This window comes from Lissotriton vulgaris, chromosome 12 (genome assembly GCF_964263255.1).
Source record: "Lissotriton vulgaris chromosome 12, aLisVul1.2, whole genome shotgun sequence".
In the NCBI taxonomy this organism is placed as follows: Eukaryota; Metazoa; Chordata; class Amphibia; order Caudata; family Salamandridae; genus Lissotriton; species Lissotriton vulgaris.
Genome location: NC_141700.1, coordinates 788,235,745 through 788,256,154, shown reverse-complemented (window position 1 = coordinate 788,256,154; position 20,410 = coordinate 788,235,745). Strand labels below are relative to the sequence as shown.

Genomic DNA, 20,410 nt, shown 5'->3' with positions numbered 1-20,410 from the left:
TTTGTTTCCTCTATCTCATGTTCACTCTCTCTCCTTTTCACATTCTCTTATTTGTTTCCTCTAGCTCATGTTCACTCAATATCCTTTTCACAGTCTCTCATTTGTTTCCTCTATCTCATGTTCACTCAATTTCCTTTTCACATTCTCTTATTTGTTTCCTCTATCTCATGTTCACTCTATCTCCTTTTCACAGTCTCTTATTTGTTTCCTCTATCTCATGTTCACTCTATCTCCTTTTCACATTCTCTCTTTTTTCCTCTATCTCATGTTCACTCTATCTCCTTTTCACATTCTCTTTTTTTTCCTCTAACTCATGTTCACTCTATCTCCTTTTTCGCATTCGCTTATTTGTTTCCTCTATCTTATGTTCACTCTATCTCCTTTTCAAATTCTCTTGTGTTTTTTCCTCTCTCATGTTCACTCAATCTCCTTTTCACATTCTCTTATTTGTTTCCTCTATCTCATGTTCACTCTATCTCCTTTTACAGTCTCTTATTTGTTTCCTCTATCTCATGTTCACTCTATCTCCTTTTCACAGTCTCTTATTTGTTTCCTCTATCTCATGTTCACTCTATCTCCTTTTACAGTCTCTTATTTGTTTCCTCTATCTCATGTTCACTCTATCTCCTTTTCACAGTCTCTTATTTGTTTCCTCTATCTCATGTTCACTCTATCTCCTTTTACAGTCTCTTATTTGTTTCCTCTATCTCATGTTCACTCTATCTCCTTTTCACAGTCTCTTATTTGTTTCCTCTATCTCATGTTCACTCTATCTCCTTTTACAGTCTCTTATTTGTTTCCTCTATCTCATGTTCACTCTATCTCCTTTTCACAGTCTCTTATTTGTTTCCTCTATCTCATGTTCACTCTCTCTCATTTTCACAGTCTCTTATTTGTTTCCTCTATCTCATGTTCACTCTATCTCCTTTTACAGTCTCTTATTTGTTTCCTCTATCTCATGTTCACTCTATCTCCTTTTCACATTCTCTCATTTGTTTCCTCTATCTCATGTTCACTCTATCTCCTTTTCACATTCTCTCTTTTGTTTCCTCTATCTCATGTTCACTCTATCTCCTTTTCACATTCTCTTATTTGTTTCCTCTATCTCATGTTCACTCTATCTCCTTTTCACAGTCTCTCATTTGTTTCCTCTATCTCATGTTCACTCTCTCTCCTTTTCACATTCTCTTATTTGTTTCCTCTAGCTCATGTTCACTCAATATCCTTTTCACAGTCTCTCATTTGTTTCCTCTATCTCATGTTCACTCTATCTCCTTTTCACAGTCTCTTATTTGTTTCCTCTATCTCATGTTCACTCTATCTCCTTTTCACAGTCTCTTATTTGTTTCCTCTATCTCATGTTCACTCTATCTCCTTTTCACATTCTCTCTTTTTTCCTCTATCTCATGTTCACTCTATCTCCTTTTCACATTCTCTTTTTTTCCTCTAACTCATGTTCACTCTATCTCCTTTTTCGCATTCGCTTATTTGTTTCCTCTATCTTATGTTCACTCTATCTCCTTTTCAAATTCTCTTGTGTTTTTTCCTCTATCTCATGTTCACTCAATCTCCTTTTCACATTCTCTTATTTGTTTCCTCTATCTCATGTTCAATCTATCTCCTTTTCACAGTCTCTCATTTGTTTCCTCTATCTCATGTTCACTCTCTCTCCTTTTCACATTCTCTTATTTGTTTCCTCTAGCTCATGTTCACTCAATATCCTTTTCACAGTCTCTCATTTGTTTCCTCTATCTCATGTTCACTCAATCTCCTTTTCACATTCTCTTATTTGTTTCCTTTATCTCATGTTCACTCTATCTCCTTTTCACAGTCTCTTATTTGTTTCCTCTATCTCATGTTCACTCTATCTCCTTTTCACATTCTCTCTTTTTTCCTCTATCTCATGTTCACTCTATCTCCTTTTCACATTCTCTTTTTTTTCCTCTAACTCATGTTCACTCTATCTCCTTTTTCGCATTCGCTTATTTGTTTCCTCTATCTTATGTTCACTCTATCTCCTTTTCAAATTCTCTTGTGTTTTTTCCTCTCTCATGTTCACTCAATCTCCTTTTCACATTCTCTTATTTGTTTCCTCTATCTCATGTTCACTCTATCTCCTTTTACAGTCTCTTATTTGTTTCCTCTATCTCATGTTCACTCTATCTCCTTTTCACAGTCTCTTATTTGTTTCCTCTATCTCATGTTCACTCTATCTCCTTTTACAGTCTCTTATTTGTTTCCTCTATCTCATGTTCACTCTATCTCCTTTTCACAGTCTCTTATTTGTTTCCTCTATCTCATGTTCACTCTATCTCCTTTTACAGTCTCTTATTTGTTTCCTCTATCTCATGTTCACTCTATCTCCTTTTCACAGTCTCTTATTTGTTTCCTCTATCTCATGTTCACTCTATCTCCTTTTCACAGTCTCTTATTTGTTTCCTCTATCTCATGTTCACTCTCTCTCATTTTCACAGTCTCTTATTTGTTTCCTCTATCTCATGTTCACTCTATCTCCTTTTACAGTCTCTTATTTGTTTCCTCTATCTCATGTTCACTCTATCTCCTTTTCACATTCTCTCATTTGTTTCCTCTATCTCATGTTCACTCTATCTCCTTTTCACATTCTCTCTTTTGTTTCCTCTATCTCATGTTCACTCTATCTCCTTTTCACATTCTCTCATTTGTTTCCTCTATCTCATGTTCACTCTATCTCCTTTTCACATTCTCTCTTTTGTTTCCTCTATCTCATGTTCACTCTATCTCCTTTTCACATTCTCTTATTTGTTTCCTCTATCTCATGTTCACTCTATCTCCTTTTCACAGTCTCTCATTTGTTTCCTCTATCTCATGTTCACTCTATCTCCTTTTCACAGTCTCTTATTTGTTTCCTCTATCTCATGTTCACTCTATCTCCTTTTCACATTCTCTCTTTTTTCCTCTATCTCATGTTCACTCTATCTCCTTTTCACATTCTCTTTTTTTCCTCTAACTCATGTTCACTCTATCTCCTTTTTCGCATTCGCTTATTTGTTTCCTCTATCTTATGTTCACTCTATCTCCTTTTCAAATTCTCTTGTGTTTTTTCCTCTATCTCATGTTCACTCAATCTCCTTTTCACATTCTCTTATTTGTTTCCTCTATCTCATGTTCAATCTATCTCCTTTTCAAAGTCTCTCATTTGTTTCCTCTATCTCATGTTCACTCTATCTCCTTTTCAAATTCTCTTGTGTTTTTTCCTCTATCTCATGTTCACTCTATCTCCTTTTCACATTCTCTTATTTGTTTCCTCTATCTCATGTTCACTCTATCTCCTTTTCATATTCTCTATTTTTTCCTCTATCACTCTATCTCCTTTTCACAGTCTCTCATTTGTTTCCTCTATCTCATGTTCAATCTATCTCCTTTTCACAGTCTCTCATTTGTTTCCTCTATCTCATGTTCACTCTCTCTCCTTTTCACATTCTCTTATTTGTTTCCTCTAGCTCATGTTCACTCAATATCCTTTTCACAGTCTCTCATTTGTTTCCTCTATCTCATGTTCACTCTATCTCCTTTTCACAGTCTCTCATTTGTTTCCTCTATCTCATGTTCACTCTCTCTCCTTTTCACATTCTCTTATTTGTTTCCTCTAGCTCATGTTCACTCAATATCCTTTTCACAGTCTCTCATTTGTTTCCTCTATCTCATGTTCACTCAATCTCCTTTTCACATTCTCTTATTTGTTTCCTCTATCTCATGTTCACTCTATCTCCTTTTCACAGTCTCTTATTTGTTTCCTCTATCTCATGTTCACTCTATCTCCTTTTCACATTCTCTCTTTTTTCCTCTATCTCATGTTCACTCTATCTCCTTTTCACATTCTCTTTTTTTTCCTCTATCTTATGTTCACTCTATCTCCTTTTCAAATTCTCTTGTGTTTTTTCCTCTCTCATGTTCACTCAATCTCCTTTTCACATTCTCTTATTTGTTTCCTCTATCTCATGTTCACTCTATCTCCTTTTACAGTCTCTTATTTGTTTCCTCTATCTCATGTTCACTCTATCTCCTTTTCACAGTCTCTTATTTGTTTCCTCTATCTCATGTTCACTCTATCTCCTTTTCACAGTCTCTTATTTGTTTCCTCTATCTCATGTTCACTCTATCTCCTTTTACAGTCTCTTATTTGTTTCCTCTATCTCATGTTCACTCTATCTCCTTTTCACAGTCTCTTATTTGTTTCCTCTATCTCATGTTCACTCTATCTCCTTTTACAGTCTCTTATTTGTTTCCTCTATCTCATGTTCACTCTATCTCCTTTTCACAGTCTCTTATTTGTTTCCTCTATCTCATGTTCACTCTCTCTCATTTTCACAGTCTCTTATTTGTTTCCTCTATCTCATGTTCACTCTATCTCCTTTTACAGTCTCTTATTTGTTTCCTCTATCTCATGTTCACTCTATCTCCTTTTCACATTCTCTCATTTGTTTCCTCTATCTCATGTTCACTCTATCTCCTTTTCACATTCTCTCTTTTGTTTCCTCTATCTCATGTTCACTCTATCTCCTTTTCACATTCTCTTATTTGTTTCCTCTATCTCATGTTCACTCTATCTCCTTTTCACAGTCTCTCATTTGTTTCCTCTATCTCATGTTCACTCTCTCTCCTTTTCACATTCTCGCATTTGTTTCCTCTATCTCATGTTCACTCTATCTCCTTTTCACAGTCTCTCATTTGTTTCCTCTATCTCATGTTCACTCTATCTCCTTTTCACATTCTCTTATTTGTTTCCTCTATCTCATGTTCACTCTATCTCCTTTTCACAGTCTCTCATTTGTTTCCTCTATCTCATGTTCACTCTCTCTCCTTTTCACATTCTCGCATTTGTTTCCTCTATCTCATGTTCACTCTATCTCCTTTTCACAGTCTCTTATTTGTTTCCTCTATCTCATGTTCACTCTATCTCCTTTTCACAGTCTCTTATTTGTTTCCTCTATCTCATGTTCACTCTATCTCCTTTTCACATTCTCTCTTTTTTCCTCTATCTCATGTTCACTCTATCTCCTTTTCACATTCTCTTATTTGTTTCCTCTATCTCATGTTCACTCTATCTCCTTTTCACATTCTCTTTTTTTCCTCTAACTCATGTTCACTCTATCTCCTTTTTCGCATTCGCTTATTTGTTTCCTCTATCTTATGTTCACTCTCTCTCCTTTTCACATTCTCTTATTTGTTTCCTCTAGCTCATGTTCACTCAATATCCTTTTCACAGTCTCTCATTTGTTTCCTCTATCTCATGTTCACTCAATCTCCTTTTCACATTCTCTTATTTGTTTCCTCTATCTCATGTTCAATCTATCTCCTTTTCACATTCTCTTATTTGTTTCCTCTATCTCATGTTCACTCTATCTCCTTTTCATATTCTCTATTTTTTCCTCTATCACTCTATCTCCTTTTCACAGTCTCTCATTTGTTTCCTCTATCTCATGTTCACTCTATCTCCTTTTCATATTCTCTATTTTTTCCTCTATCACTCTATCTCCTTTTCACAGTCTCTCATTTGTTTCCTCTATCTCATGTTCACTCTATCTCCTTTTCATATTCTCTATTTTTTCCTCTATCACTCTATCTCCTTTTCACAGTCTCTCATTTGTTTCCTCGAGCTCATGTTCACTCTATCTCCTTTTACAGTCTCCTATTTGTTTCCTCTATCTCATATTCACTCTATCTCCTTTTCAAATTCTCTTATATGTTTCCTCTATCTCATGTTCACTCTATCTCCTTTTCACAGTCTCTTATTTGTTTCCTCTATCTCATGTTCACTCTATCTCCTTTTCACAGTCTCTCATTTGTTTCCTCTATCTCATGTTCACTCTATCTCCTTTTCACAGTCTCTCATTTGTTTCCTCTATCTCATGTTCACTCAATCTCCTTTTCACATTCTCTTATTTGTTTCCTCTATCTCATGTTCACTCTATCTCCTTTTCACAGTCTCTCATTTGTTTCCTCTATCTCATGTTCACTCTATCTCCTTTTCACAGTCTCTCATTTGTTTCCTCTATCTCATGTTCACTCTTTCTCCTTTTCAAAGTCTCTTATTTGTTTCCTCTATCTCATGTTCACTCTATCTACTTTTCACATTCTCTCTTTTTCCCTCTATCTCATGTTCATTCTATCTCCTTTTCACATTCTCTTTTTTTCCCTCTAACTCATGTTCACTCTATCTCCTTTTTCGCATTCGCTTATTTGTTTCCTCTATCTTATGTTCACTCTATCTCCTTTTCAAATTCTCTTGTGTTTTTCGTCTATCTCATGTTCACTCTATCTCCTTTTCACAGTCTCTTATTCGTTTCCTCTATCTCATGTTCACTCTATCTCCTTTTCACATTCTCTCTTTTTTCCTCTATCTCATGTTCACTCTATCTCCTTTTCACATTCTCTTTTTTTCCTCTAACTCATGTTCACTCTATCTCCTTTTTCGCATTCGCTTATTTGTTTCCTCTACCTTATGTTCACTCTATCTCTTTTTCAAATTCTCTTGTGTTTTTTCCCCTATCTCACGTTCACTATCTCCTTTTCACATTCTCTCTTTTTGTTCCCTCTCTCGTGTTCATTATACCTCTCTTTTATATTCTCTCTCTCTTTCTCGCATTGAGGGAGGCTGTGCAGGGGATGGAAAGGCCTTACTCAAGCTGAAAACCCTAATGCCAGCCTGTGAATGATCCAGATTGTGCCATTCCTCGTCCTTCCTACACAATGTTGCTCTCTGTATTCCAGCAAAGCATGGCGACGAGGCTCAGACCATGACAACAAATTATGTATTACCGTCGCACTGCCACCTGTCTCTAGCCCTTGGCGCTCAGGTGCCAGGCATGGGTGGCACAACTGAATACCGTAGGATGCATGTATTCGTGTCACGTCCCAGGATATGCCCTTCAAGGCATGATGCCACCTGCGGCTGACAAAGCATCTCTGCTGACATATGGTATCTGGACTATTCTGAAGTGGTTATAAGACAGCAATGTTAGTGCTATACAAAATCACTTACATGGACATTGTGAGACTTGCAACCCCTGGGTCTGTCCCTTGAGGCCAAGAGAAGGATCTTCAACATCCCGCTGCATAGGACGGAGCTGCCTGCAGCCTCCACGGATAAGATGAGAAAAGTCTTCAACATCCCCGCGGGTAGGAAGGAGCTGCCTGAAGCCTCTACAGATACGACAAGAGATGTCTTCAACATCCCCGCAGGTAGGACAGAGCTGCCTGAAGCCTCTACAGATGAGACAAGACGAGAAATGTCTTCAACATCCCCGTGGGTAGGCAGGAGCTGTCTGCAGCCTCTATAGATAAGACCAGACGAGGAATGTCTGCAACATCCCCGTGGGTAGGCAGGAGCAGTCTGCAGCCTCTACAGATAAGACCAGATGAGAAATATCTTCAACAAACCGGCGGGTAGGAAGGAGCTGTCTGCAGCCTCTATAGATAAGACCAGACGAGAAATATCTTCAACAAACCCGCGGGTAGGAAGGAGCCGCCTGCAGACTCTACAGATAAGACAAGAAATGTCTTCAACAAACCCGTAAGTAGGAAGTAGCTGTCTGCAGCCTCTACAGATAAGACGAGAAGAGAAATGTCTTCAACATCCCCGTGGGTAGGAAGGAGCTGTCTGCAGCCTCTACAGATAAGACAAGAGATGTCTTCAACAAACCCGTAAGTAGGAAGGAGTTGTCTGCAGCCTCTATAGATGAGACAAGAGATGTCTTCAACATCCTGCGGGTAGGAAGGAGCTGTCTGCAGCCTCTACAGATAAGACAAGAGATGTCTTCAACATCCCCGCGGGTAGGACGGAGCTGTCAGCAGCCTCTATAGATAAGACCAGACGAGAAATGTCTTCAACAAACCCGTGGGTAGGAAGGAGCTGTCTGCAGCCTCTATAGATAAGACCAAATGAGAAATGTCTTCAACATCCCCGCGGGTAGGACGGAGCTGTCTGCAGACTCTATAGATAAGACCAAATGAGAAATGTCTTCAACATCCCGCGGGTAGGAAGGAGCTGTCTGCAGCCTCTACAGATAAGACGAGAAGAGAAATGTCTTCAACATCCCCGTGGGTAGGAAGGAGCTGCCTGAAGCCTCTACAGATAAGACAAGAGATGTCTTCAACATCCCCGCAGGTAGGACAGAGCTGCCTGAAGCCTCTACAGATGAGACAAGACGAGAAATGTCTTCAACATCCCAGTGGGTAGGCAGGAGCTGTCTGCAGCCTCTATAGATAAGACAAGAGATGTCTTCAACAAACTCGTAAGTAGGAAGGAGCTGTCTGCAGCCTCGACAGATAAGACAAGAGATGTCTTCAACAAACCCGTAAGTAGGAAGGAGCTGTCTGCAGACTCTACAGATAAGACAAGAGATGTCTTCAACAAACCCGTAAGTAGGAAGGAGCTGTCTGCAGCCTCTACAGATAAGACAAGAGATGTCTTCAACAAACCCGTAAGTAGGAAGGAGCTGTCTGCAGACTCTACAGATAAGACAAGAGATGTCTTCAACAAACCCGTAAGTAGGAAGGAGCTGTCTGCAGAATCTACAGATGAGACAAGAGATGTCTTCAACAAACCCATAAGTAGGAAGGAGCTGTCTGCAGACTCTACAGACGAGACAAGAGATGTCTTCAACAAACCCATAAGTAGGAAGGAGCTGTCTGCAGCCTCCATAGATGAGACAAGAGATGTCTTCAACATCCCCGTGGGTAGGAAGGAGCTGCCTGAAGCCTCTACAGATAAGACAAGAGATGTCTTCAACAAACTTGTAAGTAGGTAGGAGCTGTCTGCAGCCTCCACAGACCAGGACCTTGCAGACTGCAGGGCCAGGGCATGAAGAGATCTTTGGTAATCCCTGCACCTGTCCCTGCCTTTACACATCACCACCATGTCTAATTCTGTTTAAGGTTAACACAGTGAGAGTTTTTGCATCTGCTCCATCTGCTGAATACAAATACAAAAAGTCACTTGTCAATTCTAAGGACCACTCCTTTACGGAGGAGGTGTTGTTGTTTCAGATCAAACACAGTGCCCTGTGGACTCAAGAGTCGCAACTCCCATGCTCTAAGCAGTTGTCTATCTCCATGGGAAGAAAGAAAGATCTGGAACGGTGGTCTTGGAGAACAACTGACCTGTTGCAACACTTCGCCTCACAGTGAAGCTTGAGGATTCCATCACGAAAGACCCCTCAAGCACGGGTCTGTCAGACAGTTCCAGGCCCGCGGAGAACAGAAGACCTGTTTGCATCACAAGGACAAAGTGTCCTTCACATTTCTGATGGGCTGAAAATGAAATTCTCTAGCAGATGCCCTTTCTGGTGCTCCCACATCTGGAGCAGGCCCAGTGAGGCCCCCTTCACCGCCTCCTCAGCGGAGGTCTCCTTTATCAGCAGAGTGGTAGGTTACTTCGGGCTGCCCTCTGTGCTGACCTTACCCACCCAACAACCAAGCAACTCACAGCTGCTCCTCTCTAGTCCCATTAGTTTTCTGAGATCATCTGGCCAAAGAGGAGTCGTTTACAAACCCAAAGGGGCGCTTCCAAACACGCTCGACCAGCTGACCTTCGCGTAAGATGATGTGTTGTGATGTTTTTTTGTCTCGGAGCTTCTATGAAGAATGACGTTTCTTATTGGATAAATATAGGTTTTCTTAAACCACATAAACATATCATACTACCAGGTATGGATTATTATTGATTTACAAAAACAAATTAACATTTGCACAAGCAACAACTAAAACAATTCTAAAGTTCACATAAATCATGAACTGCTTTCTTCTCAATCACATTCAACAGTAATTCAGCAGCATTGTCCATAGCTAAGCTTGTTGCATCTATTTCATGACGGCTGCATCCCACGTATTCGATTCATGGGGATACCTACGCAAGATGGCAGACTGCCTGGCGTCCATTGACAATCTTCAAAAGGAAAGCCAACCAGCTGCCACATACATTAGCCAGGGGACAACCTATACCTTATGACCCTTCATAACAAATAGTGATGCGTAGCCCCCATGCAGGACTATTGCATTAGGACACCCGCCACCGCCAGCGCAGTCTTTTCCTGTACTCACGACCACGGCTCCGTTTTATTCGCTCGTCCACCCAAACACTCAGGTTCTCATCATCTGTTAATGGATCCAGTTGAACTCTTCCCAGATACCAATTTTGTGAATTGGGTGCTTCACCATAGAAAATAATTTAAGTTTTGCTTTTGTTTACAATAAGCAAATGGCTCTCTACATGTGCTAAGATAATGTTTAAACCCATACACTAAACTTTCCTCAGTCTGCTATAAATTACTAGATTCTTAAATAACCAAACACCTGGACTTTATTCTGGTGATGGTAATTGCATATTTACAGTCATTTTCTTTACCACAACACACCCCTGTTATATTTTTAGCTTATTAATGTTCATCATTGTTCACCAGCATCATCCATATGCCCTTATACATGTGTCCGCGAGAAATATATGCCAAAACAGAAATAAAAACAGTATATTCGGCAATTAAAAAGAGCTCCTCAAGACTTCACATGAATGACAGTTCTTCCCTATAAAAGCTGATACTATGCATTTCTATTCTCTACTATACATTTGTTTGAGAGCATTATCAATCACGTTACGTTACAGGGTCAAAGTTCAACAATAGTTCCCCTCATATACGTCAACGGACATATTTGTTTTCTGCGTGCTCCTCAACTACAGATGCTGCTGTTGTGTGCGTTTCAACCTCATTGGCGGGCAAAGACTTTTGGGCAGGTCTTCCTCAGGACTTGTATTTTATGGAAAAAAGGCCCTAAAAATAGAACATTTATTTAGAAAACTCATACTTCACCATTGTCAACAGAGAACAAGCACTGGCAAAGTTCTGGCTTTGTCTATAATGCTTTTGGCTATGTCAATGCCTGTTGTTGTGCCCTGGTATTTGTAAAACGTTATTGTTGTGTGAGGGCGAAGTGGGCTGACCCACTTCCCCATGCTGCAGTGGACAGGAGAAAAATGTGAATGACACAATCAAAGGCCAATGGATAAAGAGGGCTGGATGAAAGTCCCTATATGTGCATTTTATATATAAACTTAGTTAAACAAAAGGTCTTGGCTAAAGCAAGACCAAATAAATGGGTTGTGTGGCATAACAGTTTCCTTTGGTCCCCAAACTGAATCTGTGGGGAAACATAAATTATATTTTTTTACTTACAGCGCTCAGTGTTTTTGTGGAATAAGTAAAATATAATTTCTCTTTCTGCACACAACTGGACAACCAAAAGAAATTGGGAAGACACATAACTAATGTGTACTCTACATAGTTCCACCAGTGGACCATTACACAGAAAAAAAAAAAAAAAATTGTATCTTTATCGCCCTCTTTCCTTAAAATACAAGTCCTGAGGAAGACCTCCAGAAAAGCCTAGAACCACCAAGGAAGTTGAAACGCACAGCGTCAGCAACAATAGCTGAAGACATGAAAAAATATACATATATGGACTTTAACATCAATTAAGGGACCAACTCTGTAACTTTGGCCCCATAACTCAAGGAGAGGGGCTTCTGGTTCCCTACCCTCAGAAAGACTTTATTGATAATACTTTCAAGCAAAACTATAGTGGAGAATGGAAATTCTCTATATCAGCATTTGAAGGAAAGAAATATTGTTTCTGTGAAGTCATGAGCTCTTTTTCGTTGCTTAATATTTTGGTTTTATCAGACTATGAGCACCTTTTTCTCACCGATAAAGGAATACATCTGACGGGGTGTGCTATAGGAATCGAGCTATACCTCACCGATGAGGCCTAAATGGGCTACAAAAGAGCTTGTGTTCTCGTCTGGGGGCACGTGGTCTGGCAATTTGGGCTGTTCTTACAGGAGCAGGATCAAGGTTGATTTGCAGGTGATTTTTCTCTGCCCAAAGTAGAATAGAAGGCAAAAAATGATGGATTGGAATGCGGCACTAGGTAATAACCACTGGGTGAGATTAATTCAAGCATCCCAACCATCACCTTTTCATTTCCTCAGTGCAATGCTCTAAGTGCGACGGGTATACCCAGACGTGGTTATCATGCTCACTGTGCCCTGGATCCCAGCTTACTTCACAGTTGACCCCTAACTAGGGAATGCCTGTATTCTCACCTGGCGAGGACCTGGCCTAGCAGTTTGGGCTGGACTGTTTCTATTGGGTCAGGGCCAACTTTGATTTGTATGCCACTGGTCCCTGTCAAGTGTGGCATGGTGAGATAAAAATACAATGGGCTGAGGCTCAGGTTAATTCTAGCATTTCACCCATCCCCTTTTTTTCCTCAAGATAATCTTTAAGGCATGTTGGAGGCCAATGAGTGTCTATCAAAGATTACTACTGTGTAACTCTAACCTTGCTTCAGAAAGGAGTACCATCCAATTTATGTGGAAAGAGCCGACCTTGGTTACGGTCATCCTAAATCAACGGTGTATATATGAAACCATCTGTGAGCCAATATAACCAGACTGGGGCCAACACAAGTTGAACATGGATTCTAGAACCATTCTTTGGACCACTGGCTCTCACAGCTCCTCCCACTCACATATCATCACATCTGATAAGGAGGCTCCTCCTAAAGCCTCCACTGAAGAGGTTCAGCCCTCCCTCTCCACCACCAGGATCTTACTCATGCCGTTCTTGAGGGGCGAGATGACCTCTGTACCCTCCCGTGGCACGTGCAGCGAGTTGGTGTCGATGTAGTAAGCCTTGCCAACCTTCTTCTCCTTCTCCCCGTCGATGTCCATCGCAGATTCATCGTGCGCGAGGAGGCCGACTGTGGTGGGGAAGTCTGCCTGGAAGAGTCAAGACACCACCAGTTAACTCAAGCGGGTAATGACATCATTTAGAAGTGAATACTGTATATTAAAAAGTGTCTTAGGGCAGGCCCTTGCTTCACCTGCATTGAAGTACACAAAAAGTGATGGATGGAAATGTCATGGTACTTATAGAGCGCACTCTCACCTGACGGTCACCTTGCGGTGTCGCCTATTCAGCTTCCTGGCGCTGATACTCATACTGCTGTGGAACCCCTCCTGGCTTTCCCTGTCAAGTGTCCACTCCTGGGTACCCCCAGGGTGAAGCCAGGCATCCTTAGCGCTGTTGGGGCCGGTGTGGAGGCTAAGCAAGCAATTGCCCAGAGTTGCAGCGTGGGGCCCGTGATTAGAATAGGCACCGAGGCGAGAATTAACAGGTCTGAGGAAATTGAGCCCGAGACCCCACCGAGGCGGGAATCGAACCCTGGTCCCTGGCCAGAACTCTGCATCAGGGTCTCCCGCTGTAACCATTGAGCCACACTCCTCCACTCTTGAATTAATCTCAGCCACTGGTAATCACTTGGGGCCACATCCTAGTCCATCAGTATTATGTACACCATGGCGCCTCAGTTTAGACCCAGCCGCAAGCAAATCAGTTTTTGGCCCGCCTCCAAACTTAGGTGGCACGGTGTACGAAATAACGGACTGGGAAGCGACCCAAGTAATTACCAGTAGCTAAGATTAATTCAAGCCTTCCATCCATCACATTCTGCAAACTTTACTGCAGTGCTTAATTTGAGCCAGTGGTTTCCGCTGCTCAGCACCGGCACTTAATCACCAACACCGGCACTTTTCAGGACTTTAAGGATACATTAATTTACTGGCTGATTAAGTGATTTGACCAGAATCACAGGACGATGAGCCGACGCTGAGACTAGAACCTGGTTCCCCAGCTCCAAAGTCGGCAGCTCTGGCCATTATGTCACTTCCTCTCCCCACTTTCATGGTTAGTCGTTGGTTCTGTTTTAGGCGGCGCTAACAGGAGAAATGGGCTGGTGTAATCTGCCTCCTGATGACAGCCCGGCACTTATGATTTTCACAAATTAACCACTGTCTGACTTTACTCAGAAGCAAGGGTTGCCCAGACCAATGGCCACGGAAGAGCAGTGTGACTTACTTTAAAGCATTTCTAGGTCCCAGAAACACCAGTACATGTTATGTATTAGTATAGCACATGGTTTCAGAGCGCTATCTCAGATGAGCACCAACTGTGTTAGGGTTCCGTGTAGTAGACTCTATGCTTCTCCTTGGAAAGAGGGTATTGTTCTACGGTCATTGTTGGGGGGCTACAAGGGTGGTTGCACCTCTGAACGCGCAGAAGGCAGCCACCCCAGTAGCCAGTACTACAAGGTATACGGTTTGGTGGTGTTTCTTTGGTGATCTGTAAGTTCCAAAGGGCTGGTAGAAAATGTGTCAGTTTCTGGTGTGTGGAGATTTGCCCAGGTAGGACTTTATACAAAAAACAGAGGCAGTAAGGGATACTTCAAAGCCGCACCACCTAGCTATACGCAAGTCATAAATATGCTTACAGTTCAAAGTTGCCCACCTCCTTGGTCCACTGCCAATAGACCACACGGTTATAGTACATTCAAAAAAAGCACATAGAGGCAACATAGATATTTCAAAAAACTTCATACAGGTTAAGGTGTTCATCTTCTACAAGAGTACGCACAATATTTGCAAACTTGCAGTCTTTAGTTACAGATTGTGTGGAATGATTAGGGTTTCTTTTGAACACCCATATATTTAACTACCAGAGAGATTTTCTGTACCACATGTTACAAGCAGACTGATTACTGGAGGCAAGGAATGAGGGTCAGGTGGTGGTTTGAGAAGAAGGTGTGTGAGCCTAAAGAGTAGAGTAACATCAAATACACAAACAGTGAACGGACGATTCCTGCAATTTGTCTCACCGCTGATAATCGCCCGGGGTACCATACCAACCCATCAGTCTTTTGCTCGCCATGCCATTTACATTTTCACCCAGCCACATGGAAATCAGTCTTGGACCTGAGACAGTAGGAAGAGTTCAGCCTGAATATGGCCTGGTCTGATCTGAGGTGGCATGGTGGGCTGAAGAACAAAGGGTTGGGATGCTACCCCAAGCAATCGGCAGTGGTTAGACTTGTCGCAAGCATCCTCCCATCACCTTTGGTGGGGTTGCCATAGAATACCAGGTATTAGCAAATACATGTTAATTAGGGGTCCTTCCAGCCTAAGAGCGGAAGGGCTTGGCAGAACAATCCACAGTACTAGGGCCAGATTGTTATAGACCTGGTCATCACCCGCAGAGCTTGACACAATAGGGGTCCCAGGAAAATCTAGAGCCCAGTATCCCTTACATTCGAAACAGGCATCTGCGCTCAAGCACGGAGGAACTTCTACAATCAACGAAGGTCAGGAGAGAGAGATGGGGAGAAAGATCCTTCGCCCACCTTACTCCTAAACTTTGGAATTCTTTACCACTGGAACATCGGATGATGAACAAAGAACTACAGTTCCACAAAGAGATCAAAACATGACTGTTCAAGCAATACCTTTAAGACCTGTCCAATTCCTACCAGCCATGTGTCTCCTAGCACTGGGAAGCCTTAGGGTAGCCATGCGCTCTATAAGTCCCATATAATAAAAATAATAATAGACACCCACCCATCCATGCACGGTACTCACACAGGGTTTGGGACCCAAAGCACTTGCATGTGGATTTCTACCTGCATATCTTTGGCTTGCGTCGCATTTCTCAGGATTCAGGTGGATTTGCAATGCAGCGAGTGAGTCTTGGTAGCAGTGTCCATCCTTTGCGGCAATGGCAGCCAGTGCAGGAGCTTGACTTTGTCAGGATGCGAATCTGGAAGTGCCATTTACAGTCTCGCGGGGTTTGTATCCAACGATGCAGTACGCATAGCACCGGAAAGGCTTGTGGGCAGTTCAGAGTAAGGGTGTTCACTGGATTAAACCTGTGCATCCGTTGGGAACATTCCACGCGGTGCAGTGAACTACATTTCCCAGTAAGCCGGGGACTCAAGCATATCTTGAGAAACGGCAGCCATCTTTGATCTTCAGGTATAGCTTCCCTCGCAGGGCTTGGCATTCTTACATGGTACTTTGTACTACAACGCGGATGTACCCAGAAGTCGCAGCATGGATGCTGCCTTTCAATCATCAATACACCTAGAGCTCGAAGGATTGGTCTATGGACATTTGGCTCTCATTCGCGTGAACTCTAAAGACAGTGGTTTATGTGTTCTGCTGAAGTTCTTGCGACAGAACAGGAATTGCTTACACACACGCATGCATACACACACATACACATACTCTTATGTTTCTTTATGTCTAGCTCTCTAGGCTTCACACAGCACCCTGCATCAGCATTGAGAGTTGGCCATCCCCAGATATTGCTAATGAAAACCACTGCACCATTGCAGGATATGTTTAGGCTTCCAATGACTAGTTGAAGTGCTGCATCAAAAGTGTTACAGAATAAAGACTTTTCGGCTGGAGCTGGCGGATTGTGCAATATCTTGGGCCAGTGAAGTGGGGCTCGTGACAGACTCCAGGCTTGAAGCCACTCAGGCATAAGCAGCTCTTCGGCGTCCACTCATGCATGAGCGAGAGGTTTTACATGATTTCAGGATGGGTTCCACATCCTATTTCTGGGCATGAGAGAGATGGACAGCAGCCATGCGTAGACACTTAAAGGCCACCGGGAGAGCGCTGCGCCTCGGGGACACTCACTGCAGGATCAGTTACAGGATTTCAGACAAAAGCATCCCTTCTTTAGTTTGATGGATCAGACTTGCAGGAGGGGCCTGTTCATGCTTGGTCAGGGTCTGAAATATTGTCTTGTAAACAAACAGCCACTGGGTAAAGCCAATGCATTGTCGTCGGATGGGGGTTGAAGATTATCACGGGTGCCGGTGTGGGGCTATCTCTAGGCTTAAAAAGTGTCCTATAGAGTTAGGGCGGATTCTTCGACTCTCACGGGCCTGATGCCTGACTGCACTGAAGGAAGGTCCTCTTCTTTCTCTGATGCTGAAACTGGTTGACACAATTTTTAGGAAGTTGACATCTTACTGAAGTCTCAGTATCATGCAGTATCTGGGGTGACCACTTTCATCGGTGTTGGGTTTTCCAACTAGAGAACAAATATTGCCTTCTTTGGTAGTGTCTATAGTTTGCTTCCACCGTGCACCGTAAACGCTACAACGCCGGAGTGATAGTGGCACGACTGACTTAAGGGGGGACTGTTTGTAATCTACAGATTAGTGCAATACAGTAGGTGGCTCTTTTGACTACTTCAGTTTTATGCTCTTCCATAGTCACATGACTGCCAGTAGAACCCATGAGTTTGCACTTTCTGCCATACTGGATGTTATCAAGAGGAAAGAGTGAGGAGATCTTATATTTTTTAAATGTGTATTGAGCCCGCAAGAAATGGGTCAGTTCTCTCTTTGAGCAGAATAAGGAAGCGGGTGTTCAGGGTCCATTTGGGATTCCTCACGGGCCCCTCGGAACAGTTCATCATGGAGTCCTACTATGGTCTTTTGGGTGGTACCGCGGTATGTTTGGAGCCCACCGCCTGCTCTAGCGGTTACCAGACCGTTCATGGCCTGAGACAGAGGACTCAAGGCTAGGTCTGGCAAGTCAAGCAAACCACCTAATGGGGCATGAACTTTCTAAACCAAAACAAAGACTGTTCAAGCATGCCCAAATCTGACCTTTGACCTCAGAGTAGTACTTTTAAAAGTCCCACAATATGCTGACGATTTTTTCTTTTTTAGTTTTAAATTAAATTAGCAATAAAGGGAAGGGAGGCTTGGGGAAACAAAGTAAAATGCAGATTGTGTTGCATTAAAAAACAACTTGTTTGTTATGCTTCATTTCTAGGAGAAAAACTTGAAAAAGGAAGTGTTTATCACAAGCTTTAAATATTACCCGAGAGTAACTGTATTTTACTGACAGTCTGTAAAAACGCCAACCTTTCCCAACCCACTCCAATGAGGGCCCAATTATTTTACCATTTTCAGCAGCATGGGAATATTTTGCGGTGTACTTCACTTTACCACCATCTCCATCACCACTACCTGCCTGAAATTATTTAATCTCAAAATGTTGAAAAATTAACATTTGAGAGCCCACAAATTTGTAGAAATTTAGGGGCTTTTTAAAAGTTTGGTGGGCAGGGTGCTCAGTTAAAACATGACAGATATGTTGTTTGCCGTCTCACGATTGCCATAGCCTACAACACGCGTGTAATGCGGTGAACGGGAAATCTACCATTTTGTGACGGAATATCCCAACCACCAAGCTATAAGTTAGGCCCTTATTCTTTTAAAAATGTGTGCACGTTTTTGATAGGGTGAAGTGAACCAAAAAGGAACAAGAATCAAACCTATGAACTCAGAACAAATTCATAAGATTAACCATGTACTGAGGACACAGCATATGAAAATAAGAACTACAAAAATCACACAAAGACTCAAAATAAAGACTGCCAAAAAAACATAAAACTTCCGTCCACAAACCCTGACCTGCACCCAGTTCTCCAATCAAGCCCTTCCCTCCAACCATACTGAGACATGAGATACAATAGAGATGTCTCTCAAAGGTGGGAACTAAGTTTTGATGAATTGTCAATAGGTCAACGTTTTTGCATCCTGTTTCTTTTCATAGTTGTCACTTTACTGTCTATAATGTGTTACCTATGTCTACTCAGATGGCACTTCTGAGAATTCTGCAAAATAGATGAGTTTGATTAGGGTCCCAGAATACTTAATAGTGCAGAATGCTTCGAAGACAAAAAAGGCTTACTCAAGAGTACAAACCAATCATGTTTGTCAAGTTTATACATCACTACACTACACAGCAACAGTCCTCCCACAATCTAGCTTCTCCTCCAATTGACTCAACTGTATTTTACATTTGACCCTGTATAGTGCTCCCCTGCACACTACACACTACACAAATGCCACATACATAAATACATACACAGTTGCTTCCCATGTGACCAGAGAATCACAGACCATCAACATGAAACTATTGCTAACAGCCACATAAATCACTTTGGTGACCAAATATCCCAATATGGCCAGGTGAGACCTGCAACTTGATCATGCAAAATCTCTACAGGCCCTCAGTGCAGGGACAGGGAGGTACCCTGCATGGGAAGCAGGAGTGTCAGGCTGCCCAGAGCGTGTGACTGTATGTGAAACTGGTATCCTGACTTTTTGTTTGGCTGCTATGCCATGCTGTGCCATGCTATCCTAGTGTGTGCACACAGAGGACTAGGCCTGCAGCTGATAATAGAAGGTACAGAGCCTGTTCTTTGACCTGGAGGGTAGCATAAAGTTGTTTAAGATGAGGAAGTTCCTAGGCAGGGCCTGCCTTTTTGTCGGTCTCTAACGGCAGCACTGCTAGAACCGCAACGCCAACCAGCAGGTAAAATTGTGGCCTAGCTTGTGACTGCAACAAGAGACTAGAATGCACGGATGAGGCTGCTGCGTGGAATTAAGATTTGTTGCCCGAGTAAAGCCACAGGGGTAAAATATGTTGAAGTGACTTGCACATCTGATCAGAGGGGGAACTTGAAATAAGCTGCACTTGTGCTCAATCAATGCCTATGCCAACCCTATCATCGAGACTGTAGTCCTTAGAAATCTCCTAAAGTTGGCAGAAAAAGTCCCAGAAGGGGAGTATACTTCCTTACTGAAAATCATAACTCAGGTAACAACCCTGTAAATGCAGTTACTATTGAACTGTGCAATATTTAGCTTGGCCGTGAGATTAAGGTACTTTCTTTTAACTAAAAGATGAACATTGAGCTGGACAATATGGTATGTTTGACGTTGGCTGCATGCTCATAGCTCTTGTCCACCACAGTACCCACCTGAGAACTGTTTGACCACGTGCCCTTCTTCTCCTGAGAGTCAAGTGCAGAAAGGGTTGTTATTGGCTCAGTGTGACAGGTATAGTAGAACAGAACCCAAGACACCAGTGGCAATCAACCTCAACCGCCACGGTCTGCTCTGTGACCAACCGAACGGGGTCTGATACTCGTAAATTATGGTTACCATACAGAGCGTCTGAGCTGGAAGTGAGGGGTAAGTCATATGGAAAGAACAAGAGACAGCCTATTCCCTTCTATGCTATGCGTACCCCTTCAACCCATTGCAACTAACCTGATCGAGGAAGACAAAATCTCAGGCAGAAGCGCAAAAGAGCACATCTTTATGGTTGGTAGCAATGCCACAAAGTATGCCAAGCCATTTGCCCTTTAATAAATCAGTGCCAAGGTTGTGCCTGGTGACGAAGACAACAACCTTTTCAAAACTATTCTTTCACTGAGAAACCAGACGATAGGGTGTTATGGAGTGCAGAGCATGTGCAGTATCTTGTATCATCCTCAGATAGATGGGTGAGTGAAAGATTTAGCTGGACCCCAAGTGTTTGTTCATAGCAAAAAATCTGATATGTTGCGGTCTTAAAAGGATAATGCTGGGGCTTGAGGTATGGGTGTTACTACCACTATGAGCATATGGGCGTAAAAGTTATAAAGGTAGATCACAATGAAGA

The 20,410-nt window shown here is 42.3% G+C and overlaps 1 protein-coding gene across 1 annotated transcript in view; it reads right to left on the bottom strand.

The window, feature by feature from the left end:
* Nucleotides 1–20,410, bottom strand: part of ACTL6B (actin like 6B) — a 212,195-nt gene that overhangs the window by 135,097 nt on the left and 56,688 nt on the right. Inside the window, exon 3 of the mRNA XM_086946186.1 lies at nt 12,652–12,817. Within this exon, the coding sequence (XP_086802312.1) occupies nt 12,652–12,817 (166 nt within the window). The remainder of the gene's footprint in view (nt 1–12,651; nt 12,818–20,410) is intronic.